Source organism: Pipistrellus kuhlii, unplaced genomic scaffold (assembly GCF_014108245.1).
Source record: "Pipistrellus kuhlii isolate mPipKuh1 unplaced genomic scaffold, mPipKuh1.p scaffold_m20_p_1, whole genome shotgun sequence".
NCBI lineage: Eukaryota > Metazoa > Chordata > Mammalia > Chiroptera > Vespertilionidae > Pipistrellus > Pipistrellus kuhlii.
The window spans coordinates 3,714,700-3,732,934 of record NW_023425404.1 but is presented as its reverse complement, the minus strand read 5'-3'; the positions used below and the strand labels follow the sequence as shown (position 1 = coordinate 3,732,934).

Here is an 18,235-nt window from a genome sequence, read left to right as displayed (position 1 = left end):
CATCTGATTCTTTCATTCGTTCTACAAACACTTCTGGAATGCCAGCCATGTGCTGCTCTGGGCTCCAGGGAAACAATAGTGAGTAAAAACAGAGCCATCTTCTAGCTGCATGAAGCTTACAAGGAGGCATGACGAGGGTTAGGAGCAAGGCTCTCCAGCCCATGCCCAAGTTCAAGTGTCATCCCTGTCACTTACCTGCTGATTGGCTCTGGAGAAGCTATTTAACTTCAGAATGACCACTGCATTCCTTCTTTGGGAGCAATAACAATATAAAATGCATTACTTTATTATGAGTCAGTGCATGTAAAGTTATTTAAAATATCTGAAAATATAAATGCTAAATTGGAAGTGATTTTGAAACCCCAAAGAGAATAAGTCCAGGGGTACTGGAATGTATAGGTAAGGAGTTGAGAGGACTGTCTAGGATGGAGATTTAAATAAGTGATTTATTTGCATAAGATAATAATTTAAGCTTAATGCTTGAAGACCATTTCTTACAGAGGGAAAGTAAGACCAATTCCTGGACCCCAGCTTCCTGGACTCACACTGAATGGCTAGAATTGAAGAGGGGGAGCCTGCAGAATAGGAAATAGTGGGAAGAGTGGGAAGAAAACCAGCACACTAGATGTCATAGCAACAAAGGAATAACAATGTTTCTAGAAGGGCATGCACAACAAGTTAAATGGTGCTGGGGGCTCAAGTAGGGGGAAGACAGGCCACACCCTTTACATTTTGCAACCTGGGGCTGAAGGTAGGCATCAGTGAGAGATGCTTGTGGGAAACTAGGGCATGAACCAGTGTGGGCTGTGATGGTGAGAGATGGGTGAGAGGTGAGTAAACAGATATTAATGACGGACTAATCTCTTTAGGAATTTGGCAAAAAGAAAGGAGAGGAATATGACAACAGCTGGGGGATGGGACTTGGGGATTATTTTTAAGTTACAATACTGGAGGTGTGAGAGTAGATCCAGTTTTAGAGCAAGAGGTTGTGCACACAAGGAGGGAGGAGGTAGATAATTATGTTCTGGAGAGGCCTGGAGAGAGAGGGCTCTAGGGGAATAAACATGTGGTCAATATTTAAAGAAAAGAAAGTGGGTACAGAGTCAGGTAGACTCATATGTTTGGCAACAAATCTCTGTTCTATGCTAACATAACTTCCTTCTAATATAGAAAGGGAGGGAAGAAGAGGGGGGCAGGATGACTTATTCTCTCCTTCTGCACTCTGCTGGGAGATTACACTTGGGTGCATAGTCAGATGGGGACACTCAACGTTTAGAATGACTCCTGCCTGTTTGAACTGTAGAATGGAGGATGGAAGAAGAAACTTTTCAGACTTTCTGGAGTTAAGTTCTCTTTCTGGAATTGCCTGTACACTGTCTTTTGTGGAGTTAAAGCAGATCTAGCAACATTTCCCTTAAGTTTTTTCTTTAATGGATTACTGATGCTACTTCCTACAGATATTTTTCCTTTGAAATTCAAGGAACTCATGATACCTCTGATGTCTCATCCTTAGTGGTTGGTCTACATAAGGTGGCCATGTGTTGGGCATTTGGTGAATAGGTTCACCTTCAACAGCTTTTTCCACAGTGGGTACACATCAAGACCTTCTCAAGCTATAGAATTTGGGACTCTGGCATGAGGGAGGCAAGGACACCTTGTTGTCTGTCTTGCTGCCATCCTGTATGCATCTGTCAAGTCTTTTAGACACTCCTAATCTTTGGCACCTCGGTGCTGCCCTTTGGCTAGGTAGCCAGACCCCTGGTTTCCCACTCCCTGCAGTAATCTGTGGAGAGTGAATCATGGTACCTACTTCATTACCCTCCACCTGTACACAAGTCAAACTTGGAAATGTTACCTTTTTCAAGTGTCAGGCAACTGCTAGTTTTATAAATGTAAATAAGGGGGAAGGGCCTTCATTTTTTACAGAGAAGTAGGTGTTGGTTTTGATACCATTATAATTAACAGCATTCATAACATCACACCTGAAGCTAGTATTTTCTTACAGAAAATTTATAATACCATTCTCTACCCAAACCACCTATATGGCTTCAAGTAATTTATTTTCTGTATGTGTACTTCATTCAAAGTTGATATACATGTTTCTTATGGGTTGTTGTGGAATTAATAAAATAAAACATTAAAATAATTTGAGAATTAAAAAGAGCTTTATGTTGCCGAAACCGGTTTGGCTAAGTGGATAGAGCATCAGCCTGTGGACCAAAAGGTACCAGGTTTGATTCCAGTGAAGGGCATGTACCTTGGTTGCCGGCACATCCGCAGTGTGGGGTGTGCAGGAGGCAGCTGATAGATGTTTCTAACTCTCTATCTCTCTCCCTTCCTCTCCATAAAAAATCAATAAATATATTTTAAAAAAGAGCTTTATGCAAAAAGTTATGTGATCTGGCATGGACCTCTTTTCAATACTAGGGGTGGTGCCATGGTTCTTTCTAGCAACTATTTCTATGCCTGGCAGGGAGTGGGAATGCCCCCAAGTATTTGCTGGGCTGTACTTGTTGCTGGTCTGACCGCATTGTGTTTTTTCCCCCCATTCTGGGTGACACATATCAAGAAAAATATTACCAGGGAAGGGTTTACCATTGCTAAGAGTCCAAAAGACATGGAAGAAACAAAACATTTACATAGGAAAGGAGAAGATCTCAGAGACCCAATAAGCATCTCCACATATTTGCAGGGATAATGGATGGAAAGGTGTATGTGTGAATCTCCAAAGGAAAGAATTGTGATCAAAACAGCAATTATAAGGTAGAGGAGTGTAACATTGGATGGATTCAAACAAACCAACTCTCTACCAATTAGAGACAAAAGCTCTGGAACAAGAGTCTTTTATTACTTATTTTTTATTGAGGTAAAAATTGGTATATAACATTATATAAATTCAAGGGTACAGCATGTAATTTGGCATCAGATGCACTATAAAGTAATCGCCACCAAAAGTCTATTTTCCATTTTCATCATACAATTGACTCTGTTCACTCATCTTGTCCCTTTCCCAGCCAGCACTATTCCCATCTAGTAATCATCAATGTTCTCTTTACCCATAAGCTTGGTATGGTTTGGTTTTAGATTCTGCATATGAGTAAAATCATCTGGTATTCATCTTTGTCTGATTTATTTACTCAGTATAATACCCTCAAGGTCCATCCTTGTTAACAATGGCAAGATTTCATTTTTTTTTTTTTTTTTTTTTTTTTGTGGCGGAGTAGTATTCCATTGTTATAATTGCTTTTTAAGGAGGACTGACCAGCACATAATTAGTAAGTGTTTTCCATATCTTAGGTAATTTTCTAAGTGATTTATAGTCTTACAATTGCTTAAACAGTGAGAGATTAATATGACCATTTTCTCCAGTTTACATACAAATTCATTATGGCACAGGGAGGTAAAGCAAGGTGCCCAGGTTAGCACAGCTGATAAGTGGGGAAGCTGTTCAGGTCAACTGTCCTTAGAGCCAGCTCTTATTCATTATACCATCTGTTCCTCTCTTAAATGACACTTTGAGTTTACTTAATCCCTGCTTGGCACTCTTAGTTACTTTATATGTATTATAACTAGTCTTCTCAACAATTTTATAACCATGGCTTATTATCCTCTCTTGAGATGAAGAAAGTGAGATTCAGAGAGGTTAAATCAAGGGCCCATTGTCATGCTATTAATGAGTGGCTGAGCTGTGATCAAAGCTGAATTCTGCCTCCCAGCCCTTTGCTCACATGTTGATTTGATCCAGAAGAGAGAAAGACCAGTTGTCTCAATGCTCTGAAAGCAATTTCTGATAGTGGGTGTCTGGTTAGTGGAACCTTAAAGTGGCTAATCATCAGACCCAAATGGGGAAAGTTGATAAAATGTACATGCCCAGTCCTCTTTGAAGACCCATCAAACCAGAATCTGCAGGGGTTCGACCCAGAAATCTTCAATTTTCATTACCTTCACCTGGTGTTTTGGATAACTCTTGGGGTTGGGAAATCTATGGATCAGACGCTGGGAAAAATATCATACAGAGATGAGAGTCTAAGAAATGATCTCTTTTTCATGCCTGAAACAGGAGCTGCTCAGTATCTGTTTCTTTGAGCAAATGAATGGATGAATAAATAAACTTTAATGAACTCTTTGAAATGGTTTGAAAGTATGTAGATTAGCTGTAGTTCATTCTTTATGGACCATGTATGTTTTTATTTCCTTTAATTCAATTGCTACGGTCTCAATAAAGTTCTCCTGTGTTAGAGCTTGTTCACCATTGGGTTTATCCAAGACTCTAAAGGTTCAGTCTGCAGTTTAGATTATGCAGATTTTAATGGACCTAGGGGATGGTCAGTAGGAGCTCCCTAGTGGATTGTGAGATTTAGACCAGCCTGTGGCAGTGATGGATGTGTCTTCAAAGTGTATGCATTTGAATTTGTAACATTGGTTGCTTGTTCTAAGCTTATTCCTATTATTTGAACCAACTGCATTAGAAATCTTGGGAGAACAACTCTTCAAATGTGTTAGAAAGTTTTATGCTTGCCGGGAGAATAGGTTTTTTTGGTCAAATTTTAATGTTTTCAATTCTAGATGGACTGGAGCCAGGAAATTGTCAACTGTTAAAAAAATGTTTCCTTTCTTTCCTTCCCTCCTTCTCTCTTCCCTTCTTTCTCTCTCTTTGTCTTAGCAAAGAAAAATATTTGCCTAATGAGAAACGTTAAGGGGCTTGGTAGAGGTTCAGTGAATGAGATGGAAAAGTGATTTCAAGCGAGGGGGTGACTATTGTTATATTTTCCTCCAAATTCCTCTGCTAATCCCCACATCTTAGCCAGCTAACTATAGCGCTCTCCTGATTGTCGTATGCACAGTATTTATAACCTCTTCTCAGGAATGTGGAAATGTGCTCAAGATCTAAAATTGCTTTAGTGCTTCCAGATTGCGACAAAGACATTTGTAGTGTCGGAAGGCCTGTGGATCCTGCACCTGCGTGCGTCTGATTTTAAAGCACAAACTGCCTAACTCCAGAAGCTCTGAGTCCCACGGACCCTAGGAAACCTCCAGGAGAATCCCTCTCCACGTGAGCTTTTGCATCGGTACCGCATCATACGCCCTGTACTGTCTGCTCACAATCCAGCCAATACTGAACCCATTAAGATTTTATTAGGTTTGTCCGAGTATCATTATATCATGCCATGGCCAGTGCTTATGGACAGTTCCTATGTTCTGAACTATGATTTTTATAGCCTGAGTTTATTAAGCGCTCCTGGAATAGAGGCTCCTGGAATTAATTAAAAAGAAATCTTCTCAGGCAGCACTGGGAGGGAAACACCTTACGGAAAGCTTTTCCATGATTTGTGTGCTTGGGGTCTAAGTTCCCATGAACAGTGTTACAGCGAAGTGTCTGGAAGAACTGCTGTTACTGTCATCTTCAACGCATTGGCAGGGCCAGGTCTTGCTGTCTCCAGAGAGCGGTGGTTGCACGTTGATTTACACCCAGGGTTTTGAAATGGAGTTTTCTGCTTTTAAATACAAATTTATGTTTTTACCTAGTGCCTTCCATGGAGCCAGTCCTCATAATCTCCAGTTTCCTGGAGGGGAAACATAGTTAATGCAGCATTTAAACAAATAGGGAAAGAGAAAAAGAAAAGCCACAGCTTTTGCTCTCAATATTTGAAATCCATTCTGTGAAGCCACATCTTTTTATTCCCAGCAGTAGAGACTTTCAATGAAAAGGCCAGTGATGCTGAAACCATTTTGGCTCAGTGGACTGCGGACTGAAGAGTCCCAGGTTTGATTCTGGTCAAGGGCATGTACTTTGGTTGCGGGCACATCCCCAATGGGGAGTATGGAGGAGGCAGCTGGTCATTGTTCCTCTCTTATCAATGTTTCTAGCTATCACTCTCCCTTCGTCTCTGTAAAAAAATCAATAAAGTATATTAAAACAAGAAAAGAAATGGCCAGTGATTGAAACATGGGCTTGTTTATGATCTTCTAGAAACTGGACTACCTTACTGAGGAGCAGACAGAGTTGGGACAAAGGGCTGTGCAGACCAAGCTTTGTTCTTTTTCTCAGCTGGGCTGAGTGTTGCCTCTTGACCAACATTAAAACCAACTTGGATCCATGTGCAGAACTTCTTGAATCTTCCCTTGCTTGCAGCTTCTTATCTTTCAGGTTGTCACATAGATGATCCTTCCCCATCAGTGTGTTTTGCCTGATAACCCATGGGATAAATTACTGCTCTTTACACGGTACCATAATTCTCAGATGCCCCAAAGTTGGTGCTCTTTAAGCAATACCTCAATTCCCTGCTTAGCCAGCATTCTCCACTCACTAAACTTTAAGCCTCACAAAAACCACATGAGCTCTGCAACAAGACTGCACCTCATTCTAGTGCCCAGTCAATACTGGTTGAGGAAATGAACGCAAAACATACTGTATTTTCAGTGTGTGCGGCAAGGTGCATGTTTAGGTTTTGTTCATTAGAAAGTGACCTTTAATTTTCTTTGTAAAATCAGAATAATAATGTCAACCCTTCCAGGTGCTCAGATGATGGGGCAGGTAAATGTTCCCCAACCTGGGGAGATGTGCATCCCAGGGAACATTTATGTGGCAATGTCTGGAGACATGTTTGGGTGGTTATGGCAGTTCCATAACAAAAGAATCATGGGGCTCAACGTGCCAGTAGTTCTAAGGTTGAGAAATCCTGGGGTAAGAGAATGGGCACAGGTGGTGCCAGGTCAAAAGTGATTTTATTTTGCTTTATATACCGGAGTTTACCTCTTTGGATAGTACCAATAAAAAGTACACAGAGAAGAAGTTTATAATTACTATATTTTTGCAATGTGTCAGGCACTCTATAAGCTTTTCATTTTATCAAATTTAATCCTCTCAAGAGTGCTGTGAGTTAGGAACTCTTTTCTCTTATGGGGAGGCTGAGACTTAAAAGGTTAAGTTATCCAGAGTCCAATGGCTACTGAGGGTCAGAGATAGGATGGGAACTCAAGGCCCTGTCTTTTGACTATGGCTCCATACTACTTTCTCTGTAATTATCTCCAGCTTGAGATCTAACAAGGTTTCTGCCTTCAGTATTCACTAGGACTTAGAGCTGAAAATATAGATAGCCTACTGAAATTCAAAAATGTCTTTTTCTACGTGTTTGTGATTTTATACTTGCACTGCTTTGCACAAAGACACAGTATATTGGCTGACATACTATGAAGGCTGTTGTTGATCCAAGGATGAGAAAAACAATCTACCATGCACTGCTATTTTGCCGGGTTCCCAGGAAGCTCAGCAAAACCCCTGAGAGCTTGTCATTTCAAATTGCACTTGTCATAGCTGATCAGCACATTGTGATCTAGACGGGACTTTCCTCGGAGAAAGGTGGATACCCAGTAACGTTTGCCCTGAAATTCTGTGAGGAGTCCTTCTCAGGATGGAATCTTTGTCTCATGCAATTAGAAAAGAAGCACTCCTGAGTAGCATGACCTGCAAGGGCAAAGGCCTGGGGCAGAGGGACTTACTCTGCTTCCTGCAGAGGACACAGCTCAGGCAGGTGGAAAGTTTCCAATTTGGGTACATAATGACAGTCCAGGTCCAGTCCTGAACACTTTGTTCACTCCCAGTGATTATGGCCTAGAGGCTGTTAGCTGAGGAACGCTCAAGTAAATTCTGTCACCCTCAAGTATTGGTTTATTGTTTTTCAGGCCCTAAAATCTTGGCTAGTCAGCACAGTTAAGCATCTACTGTTGTTATAGGAACTGACTGAGAGACCCTGGGGCAGCTGTTTTTCCCTTTTAGGAAAGTTTTATTCACTGTGGGTTACTTCCACGCTTTGAAGCTTCCTGTGGAGGACACAGAAACACTAGATTTTATTCTTTTAGTCTCCGTTTCCTACCTCCTTTGAAGAATAAGTGCTAATAGCACTGCACACTTTTTTGTCCTTCAATAAAGCATGCAAGTGGACTCCTCTGATTACAAATGACTCAGACCAGACAGGGCTTGTCATTCAGATAAACACTCTTCAGGTGTCTGCTAAGGCCAGGTGACATATGTTGTCACTGCACTGCCCCACCTATAAAATGTCATTTGCATGTCAGATGTAATTTGAGAGTGTCTCTTGGGGACAGAAGTAGGTAGTAAGCCTTATGCCTGTACTTTTCTCAAAAGAGTCATTGGACATCATTACATCCACTCACTTTGCATGTAATAAATTAAAGCTGAATGAGTAAGTGAGATGGCACTGTGTGTAGGATAGTGCTTTGATTTCAATGTGTACACCAGGGGCTCTCACTAACATGTAGGTCAAGGTGATGGTCCTGGACCAAGGGTCATACTTGAGTAGCAGGCTATTGGGGAATATTGAGATGGTTTGAACATTTGAAACCTGAGCTAAGGAAGGCACCAAGCGTATGACATTAAACTTATTTTTCCTTTTCTACCCTTAGTTGTATTCTTTAAACATTAAGGGATTTTGCTAGAGGGGATGGCTGCTGTTCAGTGGCAAACCATATATCTGTAAGTTTAACAAGTTAAATGATGTCTGATTTTTTTTTAAATAAAGTAACACACCCATCTGTTTATGCCTAGAAAGAGACCCCCACCCTCAGATAACCCCACTTTTTTTTAAAGAACAGGTTTCTGAACAATAAGTAATCAATCTGACCATTTTGGTCATGAAAGGCATTTTTAGATGGTTCACCATCTTTTAAATTATAGAAGACATTTACAATATCCTTGACACTTCAATAGCACTTACAAGTCTGTTTGGTTTTTAATTATGTTTCTAAAGATAGCTAAGAGAATGATTTCAAATAGTCCCTCCATGCATTTTGATATAAGTTATTTCAATCTCTGGATATTGGTGAGAATTAAGAGACTCATAGCTTTCCATGTCCTGTCATGTTAGCATAGAAAATCAAATCTGACACCTTTCAATTAGCTCCTTTACCTCTCTGATCTCAAAACAGATGAGACACGTCCTGGAGCATGAAGGCACAGTTGCTATCCGTGGGTTGCCTTCACTTCCACAACAGTATCTTCTATCCTGTCAAAGTCCTTCTTTAAAAGTAGGAAAAACTCATAGTTGGGAAGAAGGTTCTGCTGTTGAAAAATAATGTATTCCCAATCAGGAGCTCTGCAACCCTCAAAGGAATCACAGTGGCGTATCTCATCTGCACTTGGAGGTCCCAAAAGAAGGATAAGTGAAAATGTTATGGACTGGAGTTTGGTCATTCTAACTGGTAACTTGGATGTAAACTGTTTTGGAGAAAGACAAAGGATGAGAAGAAGCAAGAAATGGGGAAGGAATGTCTTCTCTCTGCCGTCACTCATCCATTGGCACCTTTTGTTTATAGTGCTTCAGCACAGTGCCAGATCCAAAGGCTGCATCTTTAGCCTGGCCATGGTGGCTCAGTGGTTGAATGTTGACCTATGATCCAGGAGGTTATGGTCCAATTCCCAGTTGGGGCACATGCTTGGATTATGGGCTCAATCCTCAGTAGGATTGAGGAAGCAGGAACCATCCAGTCAATGATTCTCATCATTGATGTTCCTAGCTTTCTCTCCCTCTCTGAAATCAATAAAAAAATTAAATACATACGCACACATACACACACCCATAGGCTGCATCTTTCTAAATGACTTTGCCAGTCCCTATTTCGCATTGGTTTATTTATAACTCAAAAGGGTTTCACATCGTTTTCCCTTAAAAATATCATTAGTTCCTCGTTCACTTGTCTCATCTTGCAAACAAGACTTGGACCAGTTGGATTTGTAGGTGACCTCCATATTTGGTTCAGTGGGTTCAGCAGTGTGCCTATCTATTTTGATATGCAAATAGGTACCGAAGAGAAGGTGCTGATTGCGATTGTAAAATGCACAATCTGATCATCTGTAGCGAGAGATAACAGTATGATTTTGTTTGGAAGATAATTGAGTCATTTTCATTTCTTGAATACCTTCGCAAGGAAATCGTTGTTACTTAAAGTGCCACTTAATGCCAATCACCTGCCTCTAGTCATTTAGTCCCAATTACATCATTCTTGAAAGGTGTACAATCAGGTCAATGCTTCTTCCATTACTTCCCTTAACTGACTTTTTTTCTCTCTACTTCCCTACAACAGGTTGCAGATTGAGTTTAACCGAGAAGTTCATAGGCTGACTAACGCTGATCGGAACTACTATCGGAGAAGGGTCTTCCGCCTGCCCAGCTGGGCCCCTACTGAGCGCTCATAACTTGGCTTCCTTAGTTGCCTGTGCAGAAAATTATTGCGTGGAGCGTCTATATAGAAAATTTTCTCTATTGAATTTTTGCTCCTTTGTTTGAATTTTAATTTTTTGCACATGGAGGACAACAGCAAGGAGGGCACCACAGGTTGATAAGACCAGAGGCCACAGGAAGATCCTTCCACCGTTGGCCTTTGGGACTTTTTCTCTGGTTGGATTTCTAGACTGTAACAGACCCCATCCAATCATTTTCGTTTTGCTTTTTTTTCCCCCCCTTCTTCTTCTTCATCTTTTTCTTTTGCCCAGCGCATTGTATTTGATTTCTGTACTTCAGCAATGGGCCTGCAGACCACACGGTGGCCCAGCCATGGGGCCTTTCTCCTGAAATCCTGGCTTCTCATTTCCCTGGGGCTCTGCTCACAAGTGTCCAAAGTCCCGGCGTGCCCCAGCGTGTGCCGCTGCGACCGCAACTTCGTCTACTGCAACGAGCGCAGCCTGACCTCAGTGCCTCTTGGGATCCCGGAGGGCGTAACCGTGCTCTACCTCCACAACAACCAAATCAACAACGCGGGCTTCCCTGCGGAACTGCACAACGTCCAGTCGGTGCACACGGTCTACCTGTACGGCAACCAGCTGGACGAGTTCCCCATGAACCTCCCTAAGAACGTCCGCGTCCTCCACTTGCAGGAGAACAACATCCAGACCATCTCGCGGGTGGCCCTGGCCCAGCTCCTGAAGCTGGAGGAGCTGCACCTGGACGACAACTCCATCTCCACGGTGGGCGTGGAGGACGGGGCTTTCCGGGAGGCGGTCAGCCTCAAGCTGCTGTTTCTCTCCAAGAACCACCTGAGCAGCGTCCCCGTGGGGCTGCCCGTGGACCTGCAGGAGCTGCGGGTGGACGAGAACCGGATCGCCGTCATCTCGGACATGGCCTTCCAGAACCTCACGAGCCTGGAGCGGCTCATCGTGGACGGCAACCTCCTGACCAACAAGGGCATCGCCGACGGCACCTTCGGCCACCTCACCAGGCTCAAGGAGTTCTCCATGGTGAGGAACTCGCTCTCCCACCCGCCGCCCGACCTCCCGGGCGCGCACCTGCTCCGGCTGTACCTGCAGGACAACCAGATCACCCACATCCCCCTGACGGCCTTCGCCCACCTCCGCAAGCTGGAGCGCCTGGACATCTCCAACAACCGGCTGCGCGCGCTCACCCGCGGGGTCTTCGACAGCCTCTCCAACCTGAAGCAGCTCACGGCACGCAACAACCCGTGGCTCTGCGACTGCGGCATCAAGTGGGTCACCGAGTGGCTCAAGTACATCCCTCCCTCCCTCAACGTGCGCGGCTTCATGTGCCAGGGGCCCGAGCAGGTGCGGGGTATGGCTGTCAGGGAGCTGAATCTGAATCTCCTGTCGTGTCCCACCACGACCCCGGGCCTGCCCGTCTTCACCCCTGCTCCCAGCACCGCTGCTCCGACCACTGAGCCACCCACGCCCTCCGCCCCCACCCCCGGCAGGAGCTACCCGCCTCCGACCCCCACCGCCTCCAAGGTCCCCACGTTGCTGGACGACGGGGATGGCAGAGAGAGGGGGACCCCGCCTCTGTCGGAGCGCCTCCAGCTGTCGGTGCATTTCGTGAACGACACGTCCATCCAGGTCAGCTGGCTGTCCCTCTTCGCCGTGATGGCCTACAAGCTCACGTGGGTGAAGATGGGCCACAGCCTGGTCGGGGGCATCGTGCAGGAGCGCATCGTGAGCGGGGAGAAGCAGCACCTGAGCCTGGTCCACCTGGAGCCCAGGTCCACCTACCGCATCTGCCTGGTGCCCCTGGACGCGTTCAACCACCGGGCGGCGGAGGACACCGTGTGCTCCGAGGTCACCACGCTCGCCTCGTATCTGAACAACGGCAGCAGCAGCAACACGGCCTCCAGCCACGAGCAGACGACGACGCCCCACAGCCTGGGCTCCCCGTTCCTGCTGGCAGGCCTGATCGGGGGCGCCGTGATCTTCGTGCTCGTGGCCCTGCTGGGCGTCTTCTGCTGGCACATGCACAAGAAGGGGCGCTACACGTCCCAGAAGTGGAAGTACAACCGCGGCCGGCGGAAAGACGACTACTGCGAGGCGGGCACCAAGAAGGACAACTCCATCCTGGAGATGACGGAGACCAGCTTCCAGATCGTCTCCTTAAATAACGATCAGCTCCTTAAAGGAGATTTCCGACTGCAGCCCATTTACACCCCGAACGGGGGCATCAGTTACACGGACTGCCACATCCCCAACAACATGCGGTACTGCAACAGCAGCGTGCCAGACCTGGAGCACTGCCACACGTGACGGCCTGGCCCGCGGGGACCCTCCCGGGAACATACAAACACACACACACACACACACACACACACACACACACACACACACGTGTGTGTGTGTGTGCGGCCTAGAGACACGCAGATTACATTTGATAAATGTTCCTCAGATGCGTTTGTGCATTTGAATACTCTGTAATTTATACGGTGTACTATATAATGGGATTTAAAAAAAAAAGTGCTATCTTTTCTATTTCAAGTTAATTACAGACGGTTTTGTAACTCTTTTGCTTTTTAAAAATCTTACAAAAATATATCTATAGTCGCTGAAGTACTGTACAGGGTGGTACAAAAGAGAACCCAACGCCAAGGCGAGAGAGAAAACCGGTGATTTCTTCCTTCTGATGCACATTCACCACTTTGCTGTTGACGCTGTCAGGACACATGCCTTTTCCTAGAGCTGGTGGTCAGACAAAAGGGGCCCTGCAAATGGACTCATCAGGGTAGGAGACATTAATGGGGGTCAAGCAAAGGATGGCCCAGATATGTTCAGGCTATCTCTATACTTCTTGGTCTGGAAGAAAAGTTTTTTTTAAAAAAATGCCAAAATATAAGAAAGGAGGTAGTTACCCTGAGTTGACCCAAAGCAGGAAATGGAGAGAGCATCACCAGGAAGGCAGTTCCTGTGAGATGCCTTAACCCAAACGGGCGGCATCAAGAAAATGAAGCGAGTTTTGAACGGACTCTCAAACCTGGGGGTTGGTGTTCAGACCAGGAACTTAAAAAAAAAATCACTCCTCATCCTTCCCTGGTCCTATGTGATGACAGAGTTAGAGACCCGAGTCTGATTCGACTCATCTTCAGGGACATGTACGATGTCCCAGCAAGAAGATTTCCCTTTAGAAGTGTTACTATTCAAAGTATATGTCAGGTTGAATCACATTCAACAGAGATATATTCTAGAATACTTTTTTTAGAAGAGGCTAATAAAAAATAATGGGAAGATTATATTGAATGGAATTATTTTTGATAATGAGAATTATTTGGTAGAGTCACTGCAGCTATGTCAACATGATATTGAGACAAACAAGGGGTCATCAATGTTTGGAATAGACTAAAACAGCTTGGCAGTTAAAAATTATTGATACTCTTCAGAACAAAAGCAAGAGATCAGTGGTTCTGCTATATGGTCAACTGCCTTTGTTAGTATCATGTTGAAATAGCTTGAACTAATACCTTTAACCCCTGGCAAATTCTTGTCTTCCAGTCACCTCACCTATATTTTCATAATTAGCTGTTTATGCTGTTTGTTTTTCTCCCTGCTCTGCTCAAAATTTGAAAGAAAATTATGGATGCCAGTTTTGGTTGCACAAAATATCCATATATATTTTAAGATGTATACTAATTTTCACCGCTAATAATTCTATGAGGACACATCAAAACTGAACAAAAATGCATTTAAAACAAACAAACAATATTGAGTTTTCTCCTTGGACTGACTTTGATTCTGTCCCATTTTGAAATTTTATTTATTCCTTTTCAATCTTGGATGTTCCTCTTCTTTGGGAATTGCAGAGGGATAATCAATCTTATATTAACATGATAACAGATGAAAAATGAACAAGTCAGAGAGCCAAGTTTTTCCCCTAATCTTGGCAGGGCTGGGCACAGAGCGGAGGGCATAGAGAAGAGAGGGATGTCCATGCTTCAATCTGGACCGTTTTGAGGCAATGCCCATCTTCAGAAAGCATATATAATTTCCTCCTTTCAATCCCTTAGATTTAGAAGGGCTATAGATCTCATATATCCTCTGAAAAAAATATACCCTGGAAAAAATTCTTTGCAAAGGCAAATTTAGGCATTTCACTCTGTTGCATATTTTCTCTACCACTGGCCATTATTTTAGGGACCCAGAAATTTAATGTCACAATCATTTTGTGCTTGCGCTCACTCATACACACACACTCTCTCTCTCTGTCACCCACTTTCAACAAAATCGAACTGTGATGTGTCTTCTTTGTACGTTTAGGTATACAATGCTATGCAAGTTTTTCTTTCTAGTAAGAGCTTTATTTTCTTTAATCATATAGCCCCCACTTATATGTTTTAGCCTTCCTTCTCCCTCAGAATAAGCAGAAAACATAATGGATGATATCATATTCTAGACACAAGAATGGAAACTGTGCAGTCCGTGGAGCTGAAATTAACAATGAATTAATTGAATTAATTCTACAATGATTTTGATTTCCATTTTAGTTGATTAGCTAGTAAGTTTTTGGCTATTGCTTTTCTCGAACGAGGCCCACACAGTGAAGGGATGAGACAGTCTGTGCAGGTGGTCAGTAAAAGCAGTGAACCGCCTCAACTTCAGGACAATGACATGGGGTTTTGTGTATTCACCTGGATAATTCACTCCCACCGCCCCCCTCACCTTGGCTGTGTAGATAAAACTATGTGTTCAAATGATGGTACTTGGACTTTTGAGTTGTTTTTCCTTTTATTCACAGAATAATCACTCTTATTTATTTGCATTGTGTGTCTAACCCCTAGGGATATTTGGCTGCTAAAATGATTTACTCTGGGCCAAGGTTGGAGAGGTTCTTTCACATCTTATGGGATTCACATGATCATTTGGGGCTTAAGGGGTATATTGGGAACTAGTCCTGTGAAATGGTTAGGATGATTGCAAAAGGCTCCGTTGCTAGAAGATGCTCCCGAAGAGAGATAATCTGGTTACATCTTGTAGTGCAACATGACAAAGATGGCTAAAATGGAAAGCAGACCCCATTTGTAATCACATACCTGAGGCGCTCACCTACACCAAGGTGAGAAACACATCATGGGATGTGTAATATGGTATGTGTCTTAGGAAAACTGCTCAACAACCATCAGTGGTGGAGTATGCTTCAAGGTATTTGGGCCTGTTTTGCTGGCATCGTTATATATTCTGAGGTGTTCAGTCCACAGTCAAAGTTGAAGGTGCAGGCCAAAATGGTGAACAAAGCCACACCCACTGGCTTGATGCTGTCTGACCAAGTGAGATGATTTCAGAGAGTAGGCCACCAGCATGCAGAGGAGACTCCTAAGAAAGAGGCATAGTCATGATCATAGAGATATTACTGACCACCAATCATGTCCAGGGTCATCATACCTGCTTGTTTAAGGAAATGGGTTTGATCATGGAGGGACCCTGGGCTTTCCTCAAAACTACCAGACGCATTAGTGGGCCATCACATGGGACAGTCACAGGCAGAGACTGGACTGTGTTCCCCTCGTACTACCCATGAGAAATATTGCAATTTCTAATTATCTGGATGTTGGTTGAAAATACACTAAAATTTCCCCTGCCCTGAGGTTAAAAAAAAAAGGGGGGGTGTCATTTGACCAGTCTGGTAAGACATATTAATGAAGTAGTTAATATTACAGATCCATTTTCTACCAGTGCAGATTATAATGGTCTCAGACATTTCACAGGAGTCAGAACTTCCCCACTGAGGACATGCTCTTCGTGTGAGCAGAGCATCCATTCCTAACACAGGGTGCAGAGGTGGTCCTGCAGGCCATAGCAAACTTTGACAGTGAAGTGGTTACTTTCCATTGACGTCTTTGTTCATAACACCCTTCTCTAACCCATCACAAGGAGACATTACGCTTCACTTTAGAAGGTGAGAATAACTTTGCTAATGACTTACCTTTCCAGCTACTTGAGAAAGCGAAGCAGGAAAGAGTGCCCAACTGGGAAAGAGATATATACACACAACAAACAAAAGACCCCTTCCAGTCCTCAATTCTGTCAAACCTTGCCTGAGGCTCTTATGTTTCACACAAAACTCTAATATAGAAAGCTGTCATGTACATCCTTCTCTGATGTCTTCAGCAGGATAGAAAGACAGTACTGGCGATGGGGGATGCTTGTCACCGAGTGTGGGGAGAACGTTTTTGTACACATATGACACTGTTGTTAGAATACACAAGTCATGTCATTTTACTAAGCGCCTCGTTTACCTAGCAGCACACCCACCAGAAGAGCACAAAGCAAGGCCATCACAACAGGCATTTTTAAACAAGTGTAAAATACGTGTGTGCACACAAACACACATGCTGGGTCATTTGTAGAGAGATGGGATGTCAGATTTATAACATTTCGGAGGCAAGATGAAGGCGTTGCCACTGTGTGTCCCTCAGAGGACCAGCATGTCTTCACTGAGTGTTAACCCTGATGATGTGTTATTGTTTGAATCATATGTTGATTTGCTTCTGTTCTCGTGAGTACCCGTTGACAAGGGACTGCAAGGGGCTGGAAGATTCTGCATCGCTCACCCTCTGAGACCTACCATGTCGCACACTTTGTTAACTACAAATTCACTCTACACTATACAGTACCTTGTTGATATATTCAGTAAAGGCTTATTTTAAAAGAAAACCACATTGTGTTTATCTGAGTACATTTTGTTGGGTTACAGCCAGTGCTTGTTAATGGTAGAGAAATGAGGAATGGTTCTAGATCATACAGGAAGAGGGCAGGAATGAAGGAGAGAACAGGATTTTTGTTCCCTCCTAACCTTGAAGACAGTGTTGGTGTTTTAAGATCATTTGACTCTAGTCATGTAAAGGTTTTACATGAAATCTTCATGTTCTCTTCTATTAAATCATGCATTCCTAAAAATATATTTAAAATGTAAACACATACTTTGAGCATATTATTTTGTATTTGTGAAGCCTATCTTATTTAGCATATAGGTAAACACCAGTGTAGTTATCTAATCAGAGTAGTCTTTTTCCCTTATAAATTATTGGCCTTAAATGTCAATTTTCCTCAAGAATTCTTTTGGTTTTCTACTTGAAAATTTTTTATCGATCGCTCATCTACCTATACCTTTAATTAGCACTCATGAAAAACTTATCCATATGCCCAAATTTGACTCTGGATTAACCTTATGATCTTCCAGCCCCTCCCCCCTCTTTTCTAAATCCCCTCTGTGCCATTTCATTAATAATATGTTAGAGATCAAACCAGGAAATAAAATCAGGACACTACAGTTAACTAGTATTAATTATTTGTAGAATCTCTGTTGGAAAAATAACTATCAATGGCAGTGGTACTCATATTAAGTTTGGGATATTTCATTCAAAATAATATTCATGTATTTCGGGCTACTTTTATCAAGGGTTAAAGACCTTATTCTAAGAAGACCAGATCCTTATTTGAGGAATACCATTCATTCAAAAAAGTTTATTAAACTTCTGCTCTGTTCCAGGCACTGGGCTGTGTTTAGAGGTCTTATAGGCAACTAAAATACAGTCTTAGCCATATAAAATATACCTTCTACTCCACAATGTTCTAAAGAAATGTGTTTGCTTGTTCAATGTATTTACTCCTCATCCACTTTATATGGAGGATCATGTTAGGTTATAGAGGGGATCAGAGAAAAGTATGACCCTACTGCTAAGGAGCTCACAGATTACATAATAAACTCATGTTCTCACTCATTCTAGTGTCTGAGAGCCTATGTAATGACTTAACACTCATTAAACTCAACAAAGTATCTAAGGTAACAAAAGAGGCATATGTACATGTTGGTAAATTTAATGACATGTCTGTCATATATTACATGATCTTGGTGTTTAATAGAGGAAACCAAGTGATCTTACATGGATAAAATCAGAACTCAATTTTAATTTTTCAAATTTATACCAAGCACTTTAAAATTGTAAGAATTGTATTTGATAA

The 18,235-nt window shown here is 42.9% G+C and overlaps 1 protein-coding gene across 2 annotated transcripts in view; it reads left to right on the top strand.

Moving 5' to 3' along the window:
* Positions 1-17,994, top strand: part of FLRT2 (fibronectin leucine rich transmembrane protein 2) — a 97,189-nt gene extending 79,195 nt beyond the window's left edge. For both annotated transcript variants that reach the window (XM_045575218.1, XM_045575194.1), the window contains exon 2: positions 10,102-17,994. In XM_045575218.1, the coding sequence (XP_045431174.1) occupies positions 10,541-12,535 (1,995 nt within the window). In that variant the 5' untranslated portion in view covers positions 10,102-10,540 and the 3' untranslated portion in view covers positions 12,536-17,994. The remainder of the gene's footprint in view (positions 1-10,101) is intronic.
* Positions 17,995-18,235: the final 241 nt, after the last annotated feature.